The 20345-nt window shown below is 37.0% G+C and overlaps 1 protein-coding gene across 2 annotated transcripts in view; it reads right to left on the bottom strand.

Annotated features, from left to right (window-relative positions):
- LOC144966038 (cryptochrome-1-like) overlaps window positions 1–20345 on the bottom strand; it is a 44195-nt gene that overhangs the window by 12520 nt on the left and 11330 nt on the right. For both annotated transcript variants that reach the window (XM_078902034.1, XM_078902035.1), the window contains exons 2-6: window positions 16811–16976; window positions 14133–14272; window positions 5384–5526; window positions 4885–5060; window positions 3828–3934 (exon numbers count right to left, since the gene is read on the bottom strand). In XM_078902034.1, the coding sequence (XP_078758160.1) occupies window positions 3828–3934; window positions 4885–5060; window positions 5384–5526; window positions 14133–14272; window positions 16811–16961 (717 nt within the window). In that variant the 5' untranslated portion in view covers window positions 16962–16976. The remainder of the gene's footprint in view (window positions 1–3827; window positions 3935–4884; window positions 5061–5383; window positions 5527–14132; window positions 14273–16810; window positions 16977–20345) is intronic.

Below are 20345 nucleotides of genomic sequence, written 5' to 3'. Positions count from 1 at the left end.
TATCAAGAGGTCTAACCTCACCCGTCTTGAATGGGCTGCCGTACGATCACTTAGATCACGTCGTGATATAGTGATCAAAGCGGCTGATAAAGGAGGGGCCGTGGTTGTTTGGGACGCTGAGCTCTATAGAGCTGAGGGCCACAGGCAATTGAGTGACCAGATATTTTATGAGAAAGTGACTTCGGACCCAACACTTGCTAACAACACCAGAGTCCACCAGACAATCCAGTCTTTGGTATCGATGGAGAACCACCTAGTAGGGCAGAGGTCCTTAAACACGACCCCAGCGACCTAGGTAATCCATGTTTTTACATGCTCCCTAAGATACACAAGATCCGGGAATTGTCCGACACTCCACCTGGAAGGCCGATTGTGTCGGCTATCTCGTGCCCCACTGAGAAGGTATCGCAGTTCCTTGATGCGGTATTTCAACGTATAGTTCCCACCCTGCCATCGTATATCAAGGACACTAACCATGCTCTTGGTGTCATTGACGAAATTCAATTCCAGGATGAACGTCCACGGCTGATTTTCACCATGGATGTGAAGGCACTGTACACATCCATACCGCATCCTGACGGACTGCGTGCCATCAGGCATTTCGTCGACCGTCATCCATTACCAGGGATTTCCAGCAACAGCATTGTGAGGCTCACCGAACTTGTGCTCACACTCAACACTTTTGAGTTCAATGATGTATTTTTCCATCAGATCTCAGGTGTTGCGATGGGCACCAAGATGGGTCCCTCATATGCTAACCTCTTCATGGGCTACCTTGAGGAAACCTTCTTCCATCAGTATAGCGGACCTGCCCCCGAGCTGTTCAAAAGGTACATTGACGACTGTTTCGGCATTACGTCATTGACCCACAGCCAGTTGAAAGGGTTCATCCTAGCGATGGACTCCTTCCACCCGTCCATAGAGTACACTTATGAGATTTCAACCTCTGAGGTGAACTTTTTGGACATCAAGGCTGTATTGACCAGCACGGGAGTACGGACCACTGTACACTACAAGGAAACGGACAGTCACAGCTACCTGCTCTATCGGTCATCCCATCCGGTGAAGTGCAAAGACTCCATCCCATTCAGTCAGATACTCCGCTTGCGGAGACTCTGTCTGGAAGATGATGAATTTGCGCTTCAACGTGATCGCATGCTCGATTTTTTTAGGGCACGGGAATATCCCGAAAGGGTTTTGCTTAAGGCTGTCCGGAAAGCCAGCCTCGTGTCGAGAGAAGCAGCAATGAGGCCTCGTAATGCCAGGAAGCAGGAGACACAGCGTCCCATTTTAGTCCTCACGCATCACCCCCATGCCGATCAAGTGAGGAACATCCTATTGCAGAACTATGGGATCCTCCAGGCGGGCGAAGACACCCACAGAGTTTTTTCAGAACCCCCGTTGGTAGCATATCGACGGGATCGTAACCTGAGGGATCTCCTTGTCAGAAGCCGCCTGGAACCCATACCTAGGGATGGACCTAAAGCCAGATCGTGTATGCGACCCCGATGCAAGACTTGTGGGAACCTGTGGGAGTATGACAGAGTCAGCTTTCCAGACAAGATTTGGGACATCAGGCGGTCGTTTACTTGCACTGACCGTAATCTAGTCTATGCGATTACGTGCTCCCTGTGTGGGATTGCTTACGTTGGTGAGACCGGAAAGAGGCTGGGTGACAGATTCGTGCAGCACTTGCGTGACATATCGAACTGTGCAGACACAGCAGTGGCCAGACACTTCAATCTGCCAGACCACTGCGATGTACAGTGTGTGCGTGTGTGTGTGCTCAGTTTTTGCCATTCGGACACTTCCGCCCGTCGACGTAGGGAAACTCACCTGATCAAGTTGTTGGGAACGCTGACTCCACGCGGACTCAACACCAGGATTGACCACCACTAGATGTCAACGTCCCCCATATTCATCACCACTGCTGCTCTCACTTCTGCCACTACAGCTACTGCTGCTGCTACTACTACTACTTCTACTACTACTACTACTACTACTACTACTACTACTACTACTACTACTACTACTACTACTACTACTGCTACTACTACTACTACTACTACTACTACTACTACTACTACTACTACTACTACTACTACTACTACTACTACCACCACTACTACTACTACTACCACTACTACTACTGTTCATACTACTAAAAGTACAACTCTACCTACCTACCTACCTATCTATCTATCTATCTATCTATCTATCTATCTATCTATCTATCTATCTATCTATCTATCTATCTAGCTAGCTAGCTAGCTACCTATCTATCTACTGATTATCCACCGATTCATAGTCATCTACCTTCCTAGCTATCTCTCATTGTGTCCAATCATCCACTTTTTTATCCATTTATATACATATAGACCCAGCTATCACTCGGCTGTTTACTCGCCCTCTCTCACCTCCCCTCCCCCCTTTCTCTCTCTCTTCTCTCTCTCTCTCTCTCTCTCTCTCTCTCTCTCTCTCTCTCTCTCTCTCTCTCTCTTTCTTTCTTTCTTTCTTTGTCCCCCCTCTCTCTCTCTCTTTCTCCCTCCCCCCCTCTCTCTCTAATTCCCCCTCTCTACCGGTCCGCCTCAAACCAACCCCCCTCCCCCCCCCCCCTTTTTTTTTTTTTTTTTTCTCTCTCTGTCTCTGTCTCTCTCTCTCTCTCTCTCTCTCTCTCTCTCTCCCCCCCCCCCCCTCTTTTCTGTCTATCTACCTATCTTTCTGTCTATCTACCTATCTATCTGTCTATCCATCTATCTATTTATCGGTGTATTCCACTTTACTATCGCATCGTTCCTTCGCGAAGTTTCGACCTTCGCTCATCCAACAAACACCCCCCCCCCCCACCTCCGCCGTGACTCTTTCACCTCACCCCCTCCACCGCCCCCTACTGTTCCACTACAGTGTTCTACTACTACTACTACTACTACTACTACTACTACTACTACTACTGCTACTACTACTACTACTACTACTACTACTACTACTACTACTACTACTACTACTACTACTACTACTACTACTACTACTACTATACTACTACTACTACCAATATGTCTTTTACCTTCCATTATAGTCTGGAAAGTTCGGTTCCCTGACGCTGACCTTTGCTTATCAATTAGATCACCCCCTGGGGCACCCTATCCTCTACCCACGCCACGCTAACATTTCATTCATACTGCAACCACCATTGAGTACAGACGATACAAGTTATTTTTCATTATATTTTATTTGTTTTCCACGTTTATTTGTGTATTGTTGTGCTGACGAAGGGTTTGTACCCGAAACGTCCATTGTCTGTTTTGTTCCCATACGAAGCCTTTCCATTTTCACTCTTTCGTTAGTATTTTACGATCACCGGCTTCAGGCAGCCCTTACCGTTTTCTACTTAGTAGTAGTAGTAGTAGTAGTAGTAGTAGTAGTAGTAGTAGTAGTAGTAGTAGTAGTAGTAGTAGTAGTAGTAGTAGTAGTAGTAGTAGTAGTAGTAGTAGCAGTAGATGTAGAAGTGGTATAAATAATAGTAATAGTGATTGTTATTGTAAACGTAATAGAATCTAAAAGAGTATAATAGTAATTGTAAGAGCTGTAAGTTAGTCGTGAACGAAGAACAGGTTGTAGAACAGAGCATTAGTAATAGAAGAAGAAACAATTATAATATAAACAGTGGTTATAGCTGTAATTATCAATGGTATTTATGTGGTAGTAAGTGGTGTTTAGATGAATTTTCTTATGTCAAAGGAGATAAAAATTCCGACCTATTTAGTTACAAAAAACAACACATTAGTATTTAAGACTGATGTTTCAAAAGAATCATAAAAAAAATAAACCTTTTTCTCTTTGTCAAGCCTAGATTCCAGCAACACCAGCGCTTTGGCTTCTCCTCCAAGATATCGACAAAATGGACTTTTCTGGGAATCACAGTCTGCAATAATTTCTGATTAAAAAAAAAAAAAAAAGATGGAAAAATATTAAGCACCTCCCCTCCAAAAAAAAATATAATTAAATCAAAACAAAACAAAATAGCATTATGCGTTAACTTCATCATACATGAATCCTATAAAGTTTGATGCTAATAAAACACTGATGGACAAAGGTAAATGTTGGACTTTTCAAGCTTACTCAAATAGTTTTATGCTTCATTACAAATAATAGCTAGGTAAAAATACCATATCTTTATATTATTTTAACAGATTAAAAAGACTTCAGTCCTTGCTGTTTAACTTATAAAGAATACCCTAAAACTTCAATTATTAAAGGCCAAAGAGTTGAACTGGTAGTTCTAGATAACCCATTTTTAGGCCCTCCAGACCATCCAGACGTCGTTGGTTGGATGTAATTATCGACTTATGGAAAAGTTTGTAAAAGGCCAACATCCTGTAATTGCCAATTGCCTTTTCAATTTCAAGCAACATGCATTTGGATATGCACCAGTCTAATAGACTTAATGGCTCAAAAGCATCAATTTGTTATGTAATTTAAAGATTGTAGCTGAACTATGGCAGTAAATATCAGAACTGCCATAAACAGAAAAAAGAAAAAGAAAACATTGTACCTCTTTAAAAACAATCAAATATCATGGGGAAAATTTTTGTAATAGCACAGTATGCTAAATTTAAAGGAAGAAAAATGTCATCCTTTATAGCTTAAAAAAAAAAAACCGAATACTGTTAAATTCGAAAACAAGATAAACTGGTTACTAAATTTTAAATCATTTCTCCGAATTCATAAAAATATGCTGCAATGAAAATAAATAATCCTCTTCAAAAATCGCAATTTAGATGAAATTCAAATATGCCCCCCCCCCCCCCCCCCCCCAGATTTGTAACGTTTGGTATCTACTGGCATAATGGCAGTACTCTAATCCCTTTTAAAATAATGACTCACCTAGCTCTTCTAATGTAGGCAATCCAAATAACCTATCATGATTGTCTGAGACTGGTAAAACTACTTTGGAAAAGTCTGGATATTCTGCAGGCCTGGGAGGCTGACCAACGATTTCGGAGACTTGGCAAAACATAGCATATGTCAAAGGTGGGCTGCCACCGTTAGCTTTGAGAATTCTGTGAGTGTAAAATAATATAAAAAAGATAATAGATAATATGGAAGATGGGTTTAGTACAACTTCATAAATTTGGCCAAGTTGAAGTATTCAGAATGCATCGAGATTGCTATATCACTTTTTTTAAATCTCTCGATTAATGATAAAAAAAACAATAATAATAATAATAACCAACAACAATAATTATACTAATAATAATAATATAAACCATAACAAGATTGATGACTAAAAATAAATAATAAAGAAAAGAAACATTTACAAGAATAAAATCTAATCATTTATATATAAATAATATATAGGTTTGATAGACCAAATGGCTCTTACGAGTTTGGATCCCATAGTGTGTGTGAGACCCTTTCAATCCATTCCACATTGAGTGCATCACACAAATCTTTGATATTATTATCTCTTTCTTGCCAGATTGGCTCTGGATCTTGTTCAAATGTCAACATGGTGACCTTCCATTCCTGTAATATACATTTTAAAAGGATCGTACTTCATTTTTAAAAAGTGTGTCACAGAAAAAGTAAATTGAAAGAAAAGCGCCATTTACAAACAGAAAAACATGCCACTGATAAAAACAAATCTAGAAGTTAATCAATGCAGCCAATTAGCCAATGACATGGGAGTAAAAAAGAAACATTCACACTGAATAATTTAAGAAACTGGTATACTGCATCCCTGCCCATTTGCAAGTTCTCTCCACCTTTCACCAACCTCTGTAAAAAAAATAATATTGATGGAGGGTTTCCCTTCAATGCAATAAAAATTACCAGCTTGCACAAAAAACTGCAAAGGGGCTGTTTTTGTAAGAACAATATTCAAGTCAAACCATCTTAATAATTCCACAATCAAAGCACCAACAGTGGAGAAGTTAAAGCAAATCTTAAATCAACTCGTCCACAGAGGATAATCCAATAAACGACAATATCATAATGATAACATTAACTGGGAAGACTGACAGTAAATTATCTAATTGATTATCAAACTCTTTAAAGCAAAGCAGATGACAAATTTCTGAAAACGTCATAAACGTCATATAAGAATGCCAGTAGAGTCTAAGTAGTAGACTGTCTTTAATCAAGGTTGTCAATGGAAAACAGAAAAAAACAATTTTAAATACAATCCTGAAGGATTCTAAGTTGACTATCATCATAACAAAAATTTCAGCTGCTGATGAGTCTGTGATTATGGTGGTTGCATAATAATGTGAAAAGCAAGAACAAATGAGTGTAATCAGGGGTAGGAAGGACTGGTCACATAAAAGGAGGAAAATTTTCAGCGCATAGATCAAGACCAATCCATGTGACAATAATCTTTAAATTTGAATTTCATTAAAATGTACTGAGACGCAATCCAAAATAATGTTGTCTCGCAGCAATTTCAGACACCACAAGGAAGAATTTCAAAAGTTGAAAGTGTAATTATAACATATATAACCAGAGGCACTGGCTTCCGGCGACAACAGACGTGTTGTGAATGTTTACCTATTTTCTACACATATTTTTATTCATTTATCATTCAATCGTCGGAATTTACGTCTAATTTTTATTCAAAATGGATGTGAAGTATATATTGTTCCTGATTTTTATATTTATTAGTATATTTATAAGCATAAATGGTGTTTTAGCCTGTAATTTTGCTGCCAAAAGCCTCTCGACAACTTATACTCCAGAGACTCTCCGATCCCTCCAACCTGTGTCACCCCCACCACCCACTATTGACACATCGTTTATTAAAGTAAGAAAGAGGGGGAGAAAAGGAGGAATAAAAACAAAATTTAACAGACAGCCTTTTCGTCCATTTTTACCCTGTGTAGTGACAGGTAATGTAAGATCACTGAAAAATAAAATTGATGAACTGTTTTCACTGTGTCGTTTTAATAGTGACTATCGTCAAGCCTCCATAATAGCGTTAACAGAGACTTGGCTATCTCCTCACATACCATCATCATGTTTTATATTGAACAATATTCACTATTTCGAGGAGATCGGACTAATGTAAATAAACGAACTGGGGGTGGGGTGTGCACATATATTAACAACAAATGGTGCCACCCCAATAACTGTCAGATAAAGAAAATGTATTGTGACGATTATATTGAATTTATTACTGTTTCGTCACGACCATATTATCTACCCCGGGAATATACTCATGTCATCATCATCAACATCTACATTCCACCATCATCAGACAACACCACAGCGAAAAATATTTTGAGGAAAGAAATACAAGACATTCAAATAAAGTCACCCGATGCCGTATTGATGGTCACTGGCGATTTTAACCAATGTAACGATATTACTCTCCCGGGACTTCATCAATACGTGGACTGCGAGACAAGGGACAAAAAAACATTAGATTTATTCCTGTGTAATATTAAAAATAGTTATAAATGTTTACCCTGTGCCCCATTAGGTTTATCTGACCACTGCATGCTCTTGCTACTCCCCACCTACCGCCCTGTTTTTAAATGTGTAAAACCAGTAAAGAAAAGTGTACAGATCTGGAACGGAAGTGTGTGTGAAGATTTGCGTGGTTGTTTTGAATGCACTGACTGGAATGTTTTTATCGAATCATGTGATAGTGTGGATGAGCTGAATGACTGTGTGAGTGAGTATTTAAAATTCTGTGAACAGCTAGTGTCTTGTAAAAAAGAAATAAAATATTATCCTAACAACAAGCCTTGGATAACAAAAGATTTAAAACTTTTATAGAACCAAAAGAAAACTCTCTATACTAGTGGAAACAAAAAAGATCTGAAAACAAAACAAAAAGAGATAAAGAGGGTAATATCTAGTTGTAGAGACAAGTACAAAAATAAAATTGAAAAATGCTTTTCTTCTGGGGATATACGGGACACGTGGCGGGGGCTTAAAACTGCTGTTAACTATAATCCAAAGCCCACGATTATATCAGAAGATATCGAAATTGAAACTTTAAATAAATTTTATTCACATTTCGACACAGCAAACAAATTTGATATTGAAAATGAAAAACATAAATTAGACAGGGCTTTGGAAGATGAAATGACTATTGAGGTCAGTGAAGAGGAAACGAGATTCGTATTTTCGAAACTAAACGAGAGGAAGGCTGCTGGGCCGGATGGATTGAAAGGAAAACTATTAAAAGAATGTGCCCATCTGCTTTCCCCCATTTATACACATATTTTTAACTGGTCCCTCCAATGCATTTCGATTCCTGAAATTTGGAAAACTTCAAAAATTATTCCTGTTCCAAAAAAAGAAAAACTTGAAACTATGAACGATCTCAGACCTGTTGCACTGACTTCAATAGTCATGAAATCTTTAGAAAAACTTGTTCTTGTTAAAATTAGGAATCAGTTTATGCCATTGAGTGATAGTCATCAATTTGCTTACAAACCAGGACGTGGTGTAGAGGATGCCATTTTGCTGTTTACAAACAACATCTACAGGCATCTAGATCACGCTAGGAGCTATTGCAGATTGCTTTTTGCAGATTTTTCTTCAGCGTTCAATACAATGCAACCTCAGTTGGTTGTTCAAAAATTGACTAGTCTGAATTTAAACAAGTATATAATTGCTTGGGTGCTCGAATTTCTTACGGAGAGAGCACAATATGTTCAATTAGGACAAAACAAATCTTCCTGTATAACTACAAATACTGGTGCTCCTCAAGGTTGTGTATTGTCCCCTGTATTATTCACAATATACACGAATGACTGTAGAAGTCAAAACCTGAGTGTACCTTTAATAAAGTTTGCAGATGACACCGCTCTTCAAGGCCTCATAACAAATGGCAACGAAGTGGCTTATAGGCAAGAAATTGATAGATTTGTGTCTTGGTGTGATGCCCACCACCTAGAGCTTAACATAAGCAAGACATAGGAGCTAGTGATTGACTTTAGCAGAGTGAAGGAACCGATAGAACCGTCTTAATTAAAGGTCCAATTCGTCCAGCGAGTTCCTCACTACAAATACCTTGGTGTAACGATTGATGACAGGCTCAAGTGGGATGAACACTTGAAAATAATTAGGCATAAGATGTGCAGACGTACATATTTTTTATCAAAACTCTCTCAGTTAAGAATAGATAAAACCCTCTGCACATTATTTTATAGAGCAGTAATCGAAAGTGTTTTGTCATTTTGTATAACAGCTTGGGGAGGCAATTGCTTAGCAGTGGAAAGGAACAAAATAAATTCAAATATTTAAAAATCCATTAAATGCTATATAAATGATGTTGACGATGTAGATCTTTTATACGAGAAATTTTGTATAAATAAAATAACTAAAATATTAAATGACCAGTATCATCCACTAAGACCATCAATTATTATGTCAGAAAGAAGTGGTCGCCCTTTCTCTATTTCAATGAAAACAGAGAGACACCGAAAATCTTTTCTGCCATCCAGTATTAGGCTTTATAACAACAAGCAATAATCATTTGATATAATTGTTTCTCATTTTTACTTTTGAAAAATATAAATATTAATTTATTAATTTATTTGTTTTGCAATCTTTTCAATTTTCAATTTATACCTAGTGAAAGTTTTAACTGTTTTACAGTGTTGAGGTTATTCATATTGTAGGGTGCAGCTCTGGTTATAGAGCTGCTCCTTTTTTATATATATACATCCTATTTCCATTGTATTTTTATCTTATTGTGTAAATTATAACACGTCTGTACAAAAAATTTCCTTTTTGGGATGCAATAAAGTATTATTATTATTATTATTATTATTATTATTATTATTATTATTATTATTATTATTATTATTATTATTATTATTATTATTATTATTATTATTATTATTATTATTATTATTATTATATTATTATTATTATTATTATTATTATTATATTGCAGATGTAGTACTGGTGATGATAAGGATGATGATGTGGTGGTATTTGTAGTTGTAGTGGTATTAGGGATGATGGTGTAGTGGTGGTTGTAGTAGTTGTGGTAGGGATGATGATGTGGTGGTGGTTGTAGTAATAGTAATAGTGGTAGTGATGATGATGTGGAGGGATGAAGATGTGGCGGTAGTTGTCGTAGTTGTGGTGATAGTGATGATGATGTGGTGGCGTTGTAGTAGTAGGGGTGGTAAGGATGATGATTTGGTGGTGGGTGTAGTAGTAGTGGTCTTAGGGATGATGGTGTGGTGGTGGGTGTAGTAGTGGTGGTAGTTGTATTAGTAGAGGTAGTAGTGATGATGTGGTGGTTGTAGTAGTAGTAGTGGTACGGGTGATGATGTGGTGGTGGTTGTAGTAGTAGTGGTGGGGATGATAATGTGGTGGTAGTTGTAGTAGTAATGGTGGTAGTGATGATGATGTGGTGGTGGTTGTAGTACACAGAGTTGAACAGGCGATCTTTTAGTTCTTTACCTGCGCTGCAGTCAATAGGTCATTCACTGCATCAATTTCCTGACCACTGCAACGGGTTATCTCCCGTGATACTTAACAGAATTGTTACTGATATCTGGTTAAATTACAATCGCTTTTGCACAACCACAGTCGATTTTACCAATATAAACAAATTGATAAATCTATGAGAAAACTTTGAACTTTATGTTGGTACTAAACACTCTATCATTAAAATCATTGTCTTTGAGATATTTTGCATTTAGACATCAGCACAATTTCGATTATAGTTTGTTAAACTTAATTTATTAATTGCATTTTTATAAGCAAACAACAGGGATGCCACCAGGTAAATTTAAAAAAGCCTGAAAACTTGCGCGGACGAGATACAAATCAACGTCAAGGGCTTTGTATGGATTTGAAAAATCTCAAATTTGGAATATTGTTTCAGTACTTATTATTGCAACTGAGAGCAAATAACACACAAAAGAAAGGAGAGATAACAGTTTTCAAATTGATAAAATAAGGTGCTGAAAACAAAATATAGACAAATTAATATCAATAGCTATCAGGCATGAGAATGACTGGTCACATAAAAGGAGAAAATTTTTCATTGTGAAGATCATGACCCACCCACGCAACCATAAACTATAAATTTGAACTTTACTCAAATTCACTGAGATGCGATCCAAAATTTGTCTCACAGCAATTTCTGACACGACTCAGAGAATTCCAAAAGTTGAAAGTGTAATTACATTTGGTAGTTGTAGTAGGGATGATGATGTGGTGGTGGTTGTAGTAGTAGTGGTGGTGGTTGTAGTAGTAGTAGTGGTAGGGATGATGTGGTAGTGATTATAGTAGTACTGGTCGTATGGATGATTGTGTGGTGGTGGTTGTACTCGTAGTAGCTGTGGTAGGAATGATGATGTAGTGGTAGGGATGATGTGTTATTTGTAGTAGTAGTGGTGCTAGGGATGATGGTGTGGTGGTGGTTGTAGTAGTGGTAGTAGGGTTGATAATGTGGTGGTAGTTGTAGTAGTAGTCCTGGTAAGGATGATGTGGTTATAGTAGTACTGGTCGTATGGATGATTGTGTGGTGGTGGTTGTAGTAGCTGTGGTAGGAATGATGATGTAGTGGTAGTTGTAGTAGTGGTAGGGATGATGTGGTGTTATTTGTAGTAGTAGTGGTGCTAGGGATGATGGTGTGGTAGTGGTTGTAGTAGGAGTGGTGGTGATTGTAGTAGTAGTAGTAGAAGTAGTGGTCTTAGAGATGATGATGTGATGGAGGTTGTAGTAGTAGTGGTGGTAGGGATGATGATGTGGTGGTGGTTGTAGTAGTGGTGGTCTTTTAGAGATAATTGTGTGGTGTTGTTTGTAATAGTTGTGGTAGGAATGATGATGTGGTGGTAGTTGTAGTAGTACTGGTGGTAGGGATGATGTGGTGTTATTTGTAGTAGTAGTGATGGTAGGGATGATGATGCGGTGGTGGTTGTAATAGCAGTGGTGGTAGAGATGATGTAGTGGTTTTGGTGAGTGTTTTTTATTCAGTGATAATAATAGCAAGTTGTCAAAAAGGAGGATAATGTCTCCGTCTATCGGTCAAACGCAAGCAAAGTGTAAAAATAACAGGAACATAGTTTTGTATTGGTATTATGTAATATATTACTATTACTAGTATAAATCCATTCTATCATTAAACATAAATTTAATTTTTGTAAACATTTAATGAATTGTCCTTTCCACATGTTAAAGGCCTACAATGCTATTCAAATAAAAGGCCAGAAAGTGTTGTTTTGTTTTGATTTTTACTTTATAAAGCAGGCTACAATATCTTTTATTTTTTACCGAAACCTAGTGGTTATTCAGCTTATAAATACAACCCAAGAATCTCACAAATTTAAAGCCATAGTCAAAAGGTAAAAAGAAAGAAGAATAAACTAAGCCAATCACCATTGCTTTATTCTAGGCTAATGTATTATCTCTGTATAACCAGATGATTTAATTGATGGTTGAGAAAGAAATAGAGTGAGTGTGTGTGTGTGTGAGAGAGAGAGAGAGAGAGAGAGAGAGAGAGAGAGAGAGAGAGAGAGAGAGAGAGAGAGAGAGAGAGAGAGGGGGGGACTTCTCTACCCAAATAAATTATGAATTGATCTTAGGAGTTCTATATCCAAAAAAAAAAAAAGAAGAAAAGAGAAATGGAAAGAAAGGCAAAGGGAAAGAGGAAAACAGAGAGAGAGAGAGAGAGAGAGAGAGAGAGAGAGAGAGAGAGAGAGAGAGAGAGAGAGAGAGAGAGAGAGAGAGAGAGAGAGAGAGAGAGAGAGAGAGATGTGTCCCTCCCCTTCCCCTTCAACCATCAACAAGCTAATCAAAGAACACCACTGGTCGTCTGTGTCAATTGGTGCCATTCAGTCTGGCCCGACGTCATAAAAACAGGACCGTCACTAAATTTCACGAGACTATTGCACAGGTGTCAAAATATGACATAAGACATCGTGGTGATTTTGTGGTTTTGAGGGAAATGTTTGACACGGCAAATTCAGCGGAAAATTTCTGATAAATTCTCAAAATCACTGTTTATTTATCCAAAAAAATTTTTTTAAAGGAGGAATTGTGATGGGGATGGGCGGAGATAACTACCATTTAGGTGCCCAAATATTCGACTGGCGGTGACAGCCCAAATTATTCACCCTACGAAAAAGTTCCGGCTCAAATCTCGATCGTGATTTTTTTCTTCTTCTTTAAAAATTTTTTTTTTTTTTTGAATAGTGACGACGGACAAAAACCAGAGGTTCCGGATTACAACCGGCTGGTGGTAAAAAAACCGGATTTCCGGCTAAAACCGGAAAAGTGGCATCCCTGAAACAAAACAATAGAAACTCTCAAAACTCGCGTTAACCTATGTAGGAATAAAGTAACCTCTCATTCACCCACTCACATTTTGGTCATCACTCTTAGTTCTTTCATGATATTCATCATAACATCTTGGTGCAGCTGTCTGATTTGTTACGTTTCGATCATTGCTGGTTCAGAAGGTTATGAATTCGGTCATGGTGTCTTCATCGCCCAAGTTATATTCAACAGGTGGTCACCCGAGTTTAGCTTAATATTATATGAAAACAATTATACCAGCGTTTGTTGTGAAAGAGTAAATTTGGACACAAATTGTATTTCATTTTGTGAACAGCAATGATCATTTAATTCAAATAAGAATGAAAAATTTATAGAAATATTCAGCTAAAAAGCAGACAACAAGAAAATTCGAAAATTCAAATAATTTAGAAAGATTTACATTCCTGTTTAATAAAGTGATACAACAAACAGCAGATGCCATACTTGAGATGAATTCAGTTATTATTAAATGCCATGTTTCCACCTTGAGTTATTGAGAAAGATGGAGTAAGTTCGTTTTTCGCTTGGGTAGGTTTATCACAAACTCATTGCTCTTTCAGGGCAAAAATCCAAGGATACAAGCTTTGTCTTAATCTTGAGAACTATATAGACTAGACAAGACAGACCAGTCTTTGAGCAACCACAACAATTTTGCATTATTTTTATATTATTGAAATTTTCCTATCCTTATGTTTAGAATGATTTAGATATTGAGTGAAATGCCTTTAAAAAAAAAAAACAACAAAAAACTCAATATGAAATAATTGCTGACGGATTATAAAAGTTACCATCTAAGAAATTTAGTTTCCATAAAATCCCCATCAAACACTTCAACATACCTCAAAGAGATTGGGAAATATTTGTAGAGGATCTCCCTCCAGAATGTAAAGTCTTGATCCTACAGCTCGCAGACTGTCATCCAAATCTTTCAGCGACTCTAAAAGAAACTGCATTCTGGAATAACCAGCTGTTTTGGTTCCTAAGAATGAATACATAAAGAGTTCATCAATATTTTTTTTTCAGCTGGTATAACTGTCAATAAATTGTTATATAATGATAAAAATAAAAGCAAATTTCTAAAAAGACAGATCATGCATTGAAGCAATTGACCTATGAACTCATATCATCAATGTTTTCCATTGTGTCAGTTTTGTAGTTCCAATTTCATGCTTATACGCTAGACGAGTGGACTTCTTAAAGTATTTCAACATTATATTCAATCCCTCTTCGTCATTAGTCTGTAACTTCATTATTCCATAGACTTTTGCATTGTTCTTTCACTGCGAAATATGAGACTATTCCATTGATTGAAAGCCAAGAAAGAGAAGGGAACCATAAACATTGATGGCTTCCTCTTATTCTGTTGAATATCATGGAGAGGTAATTTCACAAGGTCATTTAGACCTTTGCAAAATACTTCACTTTGTTGGTTAAGCTTTCTTCTCAGTTATAAGGGTTCAAGATCTTAATCAGTTTGTAGCTTTTTTTTTCTTTGCTGTTTTGATTAATAAATAATATGGTTGAAGCCAGCAATTGGATTGTTGCTTTATCAGAATAGCCCCTTGAATGGAATAATCTGTCTTTGAGAGAATTTTTTCTTTAAAATTTATACTGTTTAATGGGAATGCACACCAGTTAATTGGAACGATTTGAGGTCTTCAGCAGACATTGAAAGATTTTTTTTTCTTTCCATGACATCACAAATATAAATGTTCCAAACGAGATGAAAAAGAATGGGATGATCAAATGGGCCCGTTTATTAAAAATGGCTTTGAGTCTATCACCATCCATTCCCTTCAAAATCATAAAACTAAGTTAAACTTTACTCATTTTATCGTCTTTGGGTACAACAAATAAATATTGAGAGCACATGTAATGATGCAATGTTATATTTGATCAGGAGGAGGCTCAACTAGTTGATATAAATTATTTAAAGAACAGTCGTCACTGTTTACAAACCATTTCATTTCTGTTATGTGTAGGTGTGGTATTGGGCTAAAGAAGCTTGTGATTTTTGCTTGTTTAACTTTTGATTGGATACATATTATTGTCATTCTTTTTTACTTCTGTGAACTGGTTCTGACTTTGTTCTCAGCCATTAAGTTAAGTTGAAGATAAAGTTGAATGGCTTTAATCGCTTGTTAAACTCTGAGGTTGTTGTACAGAGTGCAGGTTTCAGGGGTGAGAATGACTGGTCACAAAAAAAGGAAGACATTTGCCACCGTGTAGATCATTACCCACCCATGCGATTATAACCTATAAATTTGAATTTCATCAAAATTTATTGAGATTTAATCCAAGATGTGTCACATCAATTTCAGACATCACATACCACTCTGAGGAATTTCAAAAGCTGAAAGTGTAATTACAACATATGGTGGGTGTAGTAGTGGTGGTCGTAGGGATGATGATGTGGCGGTGGTTGTAGTAGTTGTGGTAGGGGTTGTAGTAGTTGTGGCAGGAATGATGATGTGGTGGTGGTTGTAGTAGTAGTGGTGGTAGGGATGATGATGTGGTAGTAGTTGTAGTAGTTGTGGTGGTAGGGATGATGATGTGGTGGTTGTTGTAGTAGCAGTGGGGGTGGTAGTTGTAGTAGTAATGGTGGTGGGGATGATGTGGTGGTAGTTGTAGTAACAGTGGTGGTAAGGATGATGATGTGGTGGTGGTTGTAGTAGTAATGGTGGTAGTTGTAGTATTAGTGGTGGTATGGATGATGATGTGGTTGTAGTTGTAGTGGTGGTGATGGGGATGATGATGTGGTGTTAGTTGCAGTAGTAGTGATGGTAGAGATGATGGTGTGGTGGTAGCTATAGTAGTGGTGGTGGTGGTAGGGATTTTGATGTGGTGCTGGTCGTAGTGGTTTTAGGGATGATCGTGTGGTGGTGGTTGTAGTAGTTGTGGTAGTGCTGGTAGAGATGATGATGTGGTGGTGGTTGTAGTAGTTGTGGTTGGAATGATATTGTGGTGGTGGTTGTCTTAGTAGTGGCCTTTGGGATGACCGTGTGGTGGTGTTGTAGTAGTTGTGGTAAGGATGATGTGGTGGTGGTTGTAGTAGCAGTGGTGGTAGGGATGATGATGTAGTGGTGGATGTATTAGTAGTGGTCTTAGGGATGATGGTTTGGTGGTAGTTGCAGTAGTAATGGTGGTAGAGATGATGGTGTGATGGTGGTTGCAGTAATAGTGGTGGTATGGATGATGATGTGGTGGTGGTTATATTAGCAGTGGTTTTTGGGATAATGGTGAGGTGGTGGTTGTAGTAGTAGTAGTGGTAGGGATGTTGATGTAGTGGTTGTGGTGACTCTTTTTTATTCATAACAAAAAAAAATTGAAACAGGCAGAATTGTGATAGTCTGCAGATATATGGAGATTATCATCACTGCCACACATATATTTTATAAAATACAAAGCTTATTCAAATCTATCATTCGCCTTCTACAACTTAAAGAGATTAGGTAATTTGTCTGACAAAATTCACTTCATAACAAATAAAGTGGAATAAATTAATATTATTATGTACCTGCAACACAACCATCAAATATGAAGATGGGATAGAACTCTTGACAATTCTCCAAGCCCTCTAATAAAGCAGGATTATCATGAAGCCGGAGGCCATGACGAAACCAGTGCACAGTTACTTGATCAGCATTGTCTGTCTTGGTATTATCCATTGCGAGTCAATTCCCCTGTTTAAAAAAAAAAAAAAAAAAAGGAAAGGATACCTTTGTAAGTGTTAGGCAAACAATTTTAATGTAAACAAACTTGGCAATAGCAATTCATCATAATAATTCTCCCCACTTACCATGAATGTTAAATCATTTTTGTTTAAAAAGACGTTGGGAGGGTATAACTATAATTACTGTTTAATCTTCAAAATGTTAATTCAAGTACAATTGATTTGATCTTGGTGATAGTCCAGGAGCAGGGTATCAAATATTCTTTTCTGTTCTTTCTTTCTGTTATTTTTTTTTTGTTTTGTTTAAAGATACTTATTTTGGAATCGGTTAAGAATTCAAAAGTGCACAGTAACGAAAATATCGCCTGAGCGGTAACTTAGTTCAAGTGATGGCCCGAGGTTGAGCCGGGCCACGCCTGCCAAATTACGGGGAATCCCCTCGTGAGTTCAGTTACGGTGATATCGGGTGATACCAGTCAATTTATGTTCACTTTCATCTCTTTGTTATCGCTTCACAATTAGCTTAAACACAAATTTCTTTACTCTGTAATATTTATCAAGATTTCCTTTTTTTCCATTCATATGTATTTTATGCCAGTGCTGTATATAATGATCGTGATATTTCAATCCTAAATAGACCGTTTTTCTGTAATTTAAAATGCATTAATTTTTCCAATAAAAAATCAAATTCTTCAGAGTCATAGAATAACTTTTATTCTTTCACAAATAGAATCTATTATAATTAAATTGAACTATAAGTTGCTAAAATTCCATCTGTGAGTCAACAAAATTGAATTTATTATGATTTTAAAAATTTCATTTAGTCATGGAGCACACTCAAGAAATTCATGATAAACATTTGAATGAACTGTGTAGGCTTTGTAGAAAAGTCAAGAAACACAGAAGAAAAGAAAACGAATCTCAAAACATAATTGTTTCAGGATTTAATACCAGATATTAATCTTTAAAACCAGGTATTTATCTCATCTTCAATGTGGACATTGATAATGACAATGCTAAAAAGCCCTCAAAACTATACGCTACAAGTGTCATGACAGACTATGTAATGTTGAGCTCTAGAGGTGCTCAAAACGCTTTAAATAGGGTCACTGACCAACAGCAACGCGTAACATGTAGAACTGGACATGATGCCTGCTAGGCGATGTTACACTTTTTTTCCGACAGAATCAACGCGATTAAAAACAAATATGATGGAAAGCATTGAGAACAGCAACTAGTCCATAGTCATCACATCTGGTCGAAATAAATTCAAAATAAATCAGTGATTGCAATGTTTGTTCAACCCTCTTGAAAAACGCAAAAAGAATAAAGAACAGCAACAGGTCGACATTAGAATAGCAGCCCCGTTATGTAAAAGTATGGAAACAGCACAAAATATGTCACGTGTAAATCATGAGGCTATGGAGGCAGCAGAGTGACTGTAAAAACCAATGTCTTTTGTCCATTAATGAAATGAAAATCTCTCTCTCTCTCTCTCTCTCTCTCTCTATCTATCCCTTTTCTCTCTCTCTCTCTCTCTCTCTCTCTCTCTCTCTCTCTCTCTCTCTCTCTCTCTCTCTCTCTCTCTCTCTCTCTCTCTCTCTCTCTCTCTCTGTCTCCCACACACGCACACACATATATATAAATGCAAAATATCTCAAAGACAATCATTCTAATGATAGAGTGTTTGGTACCAAAATACAGATCAAAGTTTTCTCAATGTGTTGCCCATTTGTTTAAATTGGTAAATCGTCTGTAGTTGTGCAAAAGCGATTGTAATTTAACCAGATATCAGTAACAAATCTGTTAAGTATCACGGGAGATAACCCATTGCACTGGTCGGGAATTTGATGGAGTGAATGACCTCTTGACCGCGGTGCAGGTAGAGGACTAAAAGCTCGCCTATTCAACACTGTGAGTGATGCACTGAGAGAAAATCCAAATGCGTCCACCACTTACATAACAAACAGTTGTTTAAAAGTGCACTTCACCCTAATTGAAGAAGTAAAATCTATCTGGTAATAACTGTATTAATACTACGAGCAGATATGGAGCTAAGACTTTGCAATTATCAAATGCATTTTTTTTTTTTATTTCCAGTGTAGGGTTTTAAAATAATAAAAAAACTTGTTAGAATAACATTTACACTTTACTCATACCAAATTTCAGGGCTCTGTAATTAGGAGTAGACATTTTTTAAGTCGCAATGCCATGTTTTCATTAATCTTCTCATCATGGCTGCCTGGCAATATCAATATTCTTATTGTTTAGTTTTGTAATATCTTTAATTTGGTCCATAATGTTTTCATTTTCAGTAGTATCATTTACTATTTTTATATTTTTGGTCCAAACTTTTTCAAATTTTTTATGGTCATTTTATTGCTTTTATTTTCCCATCAAGTCATCAAGACTTTTTCTCATATAATTAGATATATACTTATTATCAGTTGTATTCACATTATAAAGGTCTGTATAATTTCAACTTGGTAGTCTTGACAATGGCAGAATTAAAATTGAACGATTATCGGAGAAATAAAAAAATTCAACTAATTAAAAAACTCCTGCTTGGAATAAAAGTGAAAACAATGAACATACTTTGGGAAGCAAAAAGGAAAAAAAAAGAGGGAGCGAGCAGATTCGAACCAGTGCAGCTAAAAGGAACAAAATGAAAGGTGGTCTAACCCACTAAGCTGTCTATCCACACCGATATTGGTGTATCTTAAAATTCATATATGACCTAGATAATTTTCCACCATCTTTGCTTCCTTGTTTTAATAGTTATTTTCATCTCTGATTCAAATAATATGTTGTTGGATCTCGTTTTGTGGAAGTGTGATAGTAAATTTTATTATTTTGTATGAGGAAGACAGGAAAATATAGTAGGTTGGTTTTGGGGCGAACAACACCCAGGCCTAGGGATTCGTTCGCAAAATAAATTCCCAGCCATCATCAATTTCCCCAAAATTGTGGTCAGAATGAACAAATTATAAAAACAAAGGAAGATCAATAACGTTAACATGTAGGTAGAGAGTGAAATTTTTAATGGTTGGTGGACAATGAACCGATTTACTGATTAACAAGTTTCTTGCTGGTTGAGAAAAAAAGGCGGAATTGGCAGTTTTACGTCTTCAGTTCAAAGCGTCAAAAACTTACATTTCATTGATCCATTTGCTTTATTATAAAGCTGGATTTGGGATTTGAGCACTATTTACTTTCTTCTTGTGTTAGATATTAACTGATTTGGGACACCAACTGGCATTTCTTCAGAATAATATTTGGTATTTTTCACACCTAATTTGGTACTTTGCATTAAAACTTTCTGCCAACATGTTAAACGTGTCTGCCAATAACGAAAAGGCCAGGCTTTTGTGTTTGGTTT

The sequence above is a fragment of the Berghia stephanieae genome, chromosome 2 (assembly GCF_034508935.2).
Source record: "Berghia stephanieae isolate SIO BIC M18660-M18661 chromosome 2, UCSD_Bste_1.3, whole genome shotgun sequence".
Taxonomy (NCBI): Eukaryota; Metazoa; Mollusca; class Gastropoda; order Nudibranchia; family Aeolidiidae; genus Berghia; species Berghia stephanieae.
This window is presented reverse-complemented; position numbering and strand designations above follow the sequence as displayed.